The following is a 5,832-nucleotide window of genomic DNA, read 5'->3' as shown; positions in this document are numbered from 1 at the left end:
GTTGTCCCGTAGAAACCTCCAGTTGTCTTCTACATCGTGTGAAGCTATATCCCCTTCAATTTCGTCAAAGGCTTTGAGTAATATGTCTCTAAATCTCTGTCCATTCGCAGGATCTTTAAGCTTCCAGACTCTTCTCCTCCATGCTGGTAGTCTTCTGGGCATCCATTTAGCCCTGATCCTGAAGTCACTAACTACTAGTCTATGTTGTGGGCAGAGAGAGAGAGAGAGAGTGGGGGAGGGGGTAGTGTTAGGGTGGTCAGAACACGAGGGAGAAAAATCTTCTTTTGGGATTTTGGGTAACATAATTTAACGAAACAGCAAATACCGATAATAGTGAAATAGAATTGAAAAATCTTATTAAATTCTATTTTTAATATAATTAACCTACAATAACACACAAGATGTGTTGATGAGCCACAACTTATCAAATAAGCCACATCCCAGTTGCCATTCATGCTTCTTCAGCTTATGAAGTGGACTATGCTTCAAGGATTTCAGATTTTACAAAAGTATTTTGATTTTCTCACAACTGACATTTTCATAAACATGTCCAGTGTTTATAGGATTCCTCATGACAAATTGTTAAATAAATTCAATTGGACAGATGCTAACACAGTGGGATAAATTTAACGATATGACAGAAGAAAAAAATGCAGTGTTTCACATCACTATTTCAGAATGTATCCAAATGATTTCGTTAGGAAAAAAAACAACAAAAAACCCCATAACCAAACAGTTGCAAAGCAAGCTTCTTAACCGCATGGCTATGCATATGCTGCACCAATAAATTTAATAACTTCACTGCACCAATAATGTCAAAATAAAAAATTCAGTTTTTACTATAGAACAAAACCATTTTGGTCATGCCCATTCCAACCTCTTACATCAAATACATCATCTAATGTGGCCCTACCATCTATTTTTCAAACAGCAGAGTGAGATTTAAGGGAAATTTGTCTTCTATTTCTAGTAAGTCGAGTGAACACAGAGAGGCTTCTTTCTTGTCTCATGTTTCTGTTTAGCACAAAGTCAGCCCTCATCAAGTAAATCTTATGGCCAAATGCATTTCAACAGTGACCATCCAGTTTTTTTATACATCAGGGACTACACTGTCCAATATGTCCTTTTTTAACACAGAGTGTGGTCTGAGGAGCTTTGGTTATTTCTTGTAGGTTAAGCAACAGTCAAACAATTCCCTCAGTGGTTTGTTCCCTGAATTAGTTATCAACTACAGAATCAATTTATTTTAAAGCATATCATTGTGGCTGACGAAAGTTTTAAACATAGGTTTGTTAAATCTCAGAATCCTAGGTGAGAAGGAAATAACTATGACGTGTTTGTCCTTCCTTAAGGAAATTGGCAATGTAAGATGGGAATCAAAATCGATCGTCTACTTCAATTCCCAATAGTTCCATTTCCAGTGCACCCCACCCTCCAAATCTATACCATTTGTTACAAAGGATCAATAAACGTTCTGAAAAAGAACAAATGTAAAGTTGAACATGTTTTATTCATACAATTTACTCAAGTATATTAATCACAACAAATAGTTAATACATGCACATACATATAATCTATCTAGTACGAGCACGCACGCACACACACAAAAGTGCCATAACAATTGCTAATCTGTCTCAAATGTGTCAAGCTAATTTTACGTAACAGAAAATCTCATTGACTTGACCACAGATTAAAGTAACATAATAATAATAATAATAATAATAATAATAATAATAATAATAATAATAAAAGAACGAATGGGGAAAAGATATTTTGAAATTCAAAATGATAGCTTAGTAATTGAAGTCAGGGAAAGTAAGGTTTTTGTTTTCAATTTCGAATCCTCACATTTCCCGTCTTAGATTCACAACCTGCAGACGCGAGGAGAGAAAAAGTAGGCGTCTTGTGGACGATGATGTAGTTTTAAATCTCATCCAAAGACATCAACTTTTTCGTAATTTAGTTAACAGAAAGGAAATCAGCCATGGATTGGCACAAGATGTGCAGACTTTATGTTAAATCACAGATTAGTAAGAGACAACCGTCGTCTAGGAAATAATGGTAAACACTTCTTAAGTCAAACATACTTATGGGTGTATCAAATAAAAATTAAGATTTACTCAGAGAGAGTTATTTCAAGTTTCAAACTTTTAAACCACCCATGAAAATTCTACAAAATACAGTCATTGAGAAAATAAATAATGGGATTTTGATGCCACAAAAATCAAACATTTTTATTGGTATTTTTGTTATATGCATGTGCAGTGAACAAAACAATATAAGTCTTCATTTCCAAATTCATCTTTAAAAGTTGTAAATTCTTGTTCAGTAACGTTTCCATTTCAGCAGGTGGAACTAATGTTCAGCGTCTTCCAAAGAACTAATCTTTAATAATTCTAAAACCTTTGTGTTCCAAACAGGGAATATTCTGCCGATTCGAAAACGTGCATTTGTCGATGCGAGACGAAGGACTGCCTACCTCAGATAACCATATTTTCATCTTTTCCACATTTGCTTCGCTTCCTTGTATATTACCTTTCACGGTACCGTGGTAGGTATTTAGTACCCAACCAGCTAAATTCAGACTAATTGCCTTTTCGTACGTGTGCTTTCGGAAGAATACACCTTGTACAATACCGAAAACTTCAAAGTCAATAGATACAAGATTTGCTAAACCTTCAGTCATGTTGTAAAGTCGAAGAGACAATCACCGAAAGTGAAACAGCAAATTTGACAAACCGGACTTAAGTAAACACCGCGCTGGAACTGAGAATTACTTCCCTTTGATAACCTCTCCCTTTCTTCCCTTGCATGCAATTATAATTCCTTTTACATCTCTGCTTCTTTGTAGGAATATTAAATCCATCTCAGAATTTGATTGTTAATTTATTTTATCAACGCCACACGAATGAAAGGTTAGAATGTAATAGGAAGAAAAAAAACTAAGCAAACAATATTGGTCCAGGGATACAGAACCATTGACTCTTTAGTATAAACTATAACTAACTAAAGTTCTTATCACCATTTTTGAAAAAAGAAAACATAACATGAATAATGCTTCCAGGAATCATCTGTTGATACTCTTTATTAATTCATATCCTTGTGTAGTTTTCTTTAATAATTCATTTTCTGAACTAAGAACACAAAGAACCAAAAAGTTTGCCATTAATGAGTTTGTCAGCTGACCACCTTATTTTAGGAGAATGATGTAACTTCATGCTTTTTATCTTCCTGAATCAAAGACAATTTACTGTCATTATCATCAATAAACTACCATTGGTCAGACTAAAAATGAAATTACTTTAAGTGGTGACACTGTTGATAATTTTAGTTAGCAACATCTTTGCAAAATGTTCTGTTATTTTACAACAAACATTTATCAAAAGCAAGATTCCAGACGAGTTACAGGAGATTCCGAAGTCATCTGGAGGCCGTGGTTGAAGCCAATGGCGATTTTGTTAAATAAATTTACTCGTTAGTATTTCAAGATATTTTTATGTAATTTTGGTAAATATATCTGTTAAAATGAGATGTCAGTGTTATTTCCATTTTTGCATAATTTAGACAGTTTATCCACCGCACCCTGTATTAACTACCCTCTACCTTCTTCACACACACACACACATGAAAACATTGTTGTAATAATTAATTGTAGACAATGTCTTACTGTATTTTCTGGAAAATCGTGTTTGAGTAGAGAAATGTCTTGCTTCAAGTCCTCTTTCTTTCTCAATGATTTATGAGATTCTCCTGAGTGTTTACGTTTCGGACTGTCATCGGCATGGCTGTTATATCTTACAGTCTTCTCGTGGTGTCTGAGCTGAAGAGAAAAAAAGGAAACAATTAGGAAACGTGTATGGATATGTGGTTAAAAAGCTTGCATCCCAACTACATGGTTTGGGGTTCAATACCATTGTGGAGCAGTGTCTTCTACTATAACCCAGGGCTGACCAATGCCTTGCAATTGAATTTGGTAGATGGAATCTAAAAGAAACCTATTGTGTGTGTGTGTGTGTGTGTGTGTGTGTGTATGTTTAGTGTTCTACAATGGTCACTACAAGTTGTGCTGTTATTTGCTGTCATTTCTGTCAACATTTTGTCTGCTCATTTTGTGCCTTCATAGGTATGTGAAATGAGATTTCTTACTTCAATAAGAGGCGGTGTTAGTAACAGGAAGAGCATCCAACTGTAAAACAATGCCTCAATAATATATTTGTCAAACCCATTCAAGCATGGAGAAAAAAAGCGATATAAAATGAAAGAATGAATAAACAGGTGAGTTAAGAAACCATTGGCAGGAAATTCATTGCTAAAGCTGTGAGGTTTCTAACACATTATGATCTCCATGAAGGTGGAGTTCTAACAGGATCTTACGTGTGAGTCTGAAACTACCTATCGGTTCAGTTTTGCTGCCCACCGTTCCTTAGAAAGCTATGGCAGCAGAGTGCTCAGACACCTCCTCCATGTCTTCAAATCAAGCACATGCCTTGCAGCATATGCTTGCTTTGTAAGCCTAGAAAAGGTGTATAACTGAGTACAGGGGACATACTGTGGTGGGTTTTGCAAGAGTCTGGGAGTAATGGGTAATTTCTGGTTACTGTGAAGTCCCCATACAAATAGTCAGATGTTCTGATAAATGGTACTGAGTCAAAATGTCCCAATATGGGTGTTGGACCTCAGCAAGGGTGCGTATTGTCACTACTCTTTTTCCTAATTTTTTTTTTAAAACTGGACTGACATAAACAGCTGTTGTGGAAGTGTATCATAAGCTGTGGATGGACGATCAATTGGCTGAAATAAACCAAGGAAATAGAAATTATAAAAAATGACATACATAGTCGTGAGTTCAAACTTAGGTACCAAATACTGTTGTGCATTTGAGCAAAGTATATAACTCATTGTCTGCCTCATTGACAGTTGAGCAATTAGCAGCAGGAAGGGTGAGGTGTCCCTTTTTAAAAACAAGTTATCCACCAAAGATATGCTCAATTATAGCTGACCTGGTGTTAAACAATAATAATAAGAAACAATAGAATAATTCACTAATTACTCACAGATGTTTCAGAATTTTCTTTCTTTCTTTCTTCTTTTGACTTTTTTTCATTACCCTGCAATGAAATCACAATGATCTACTCACACAATTTTCACTATAATGATCCAATGAAAATAGCTCCTACCTCAGGGATGGGGAACCCCTAACTTTCAAGTGAAATCTCTCCCACATTTAAATTTGGAATCACCCTTAACCAAGTCTCCCAAAGCCATATAAATTAAATGCTTTAAGTCTTATAAGTTTCACATGAATGAATTTTAAAAATTAAAGATGCATTATTTTTCTCAGCAAAGATGTGCCTTTGGTAAGTTCTCTAAAATGAAATCTCTGTTCTATGAAGTCACTCGACCTGCTAGGAATAGTAGCAAAATTTCCTTCAAATTACACTTTACTGTCTTAATAGTAGAAAATAGAAAATAAATGTTTCTTTCTTGAGCCATGCCAGGCTCATTAGGGGCAGTTTCCTGGTTTCAGTGGCATATATAATCCCCACCTGGACGGGATGCTGGTCTGGTGCAAGTGCTGAGTGGACTGGAGCAACATGAAATGAAGTGTTTTGCTACAACAATTTCATTGCAAATCTATTTAATCAAGGAGAGCCGCCGTTTGTGTTGCCCAGGGCAGTCGTTTAGTTTTCTACTCCAGAATTCAAAAAAACATTACTGAATACATAAATTCCTCCCACTACACGCACACACAATAAAACAGAAAACGTTGACCAGGGTTGCATGTCCCTCTTGCCCCCCTTTTAATTATTATCTTTTTATAGCTAAATAACA

General features: G+C 35.5%; 1 protein-coding gene across 5 annotated transcripts in view; it reads right to left on the bottom strand.

The window, feature by feature from the left end:
- LOC106878388 (cytoplasmic dynein 2 intermediate chain 1) overlaps window positions 1-5,832 on the bottom strand; it is a 63,778-nt gene that overhangs the window by 31,543 nt on the left and 26,403 nt on the right. For 4 of the 5 annotated variants that reach the window (XM_052973988.1, XM_052973991.1, XM_052973987.1 and 1 more), the window contains 2 exons: window positions 5,055-5,129; window positions 3,668-3,820 (listed from right to left, as the gene is read on the bottom strand). In XM_052973988.1, coding sequence (XP_052829948.1) covers window positions 3,668-3,820; window positions 5,055-5,129 — 228 coding nt within the window. The remainder of the gene's footprint in view (window positions 1-3,667; window positions 3,821-5,054; window positions 5,130-5,832) is intronic. The other variant, XM_014927581.2, reaches the window with a different exon arrangement.

Source organism: Octopus bimaculoides, chromosome 17 (assembly GCF_001194135.2).
Source record: "Octopus bimaculoides isolate UCB-OBI-ISO-001 chromosome 17, ASM119413v2, whole genome shotgun sequence".
NCBI lineage: Eukaryota > Metazoa > Mollusca > Cephalopoda > Octopoda > Octopodidae > Octopus > Octopus bimaculoides.
This window is presented reverse-complemented; position numbering and strand designations above follow the sequence as displayed.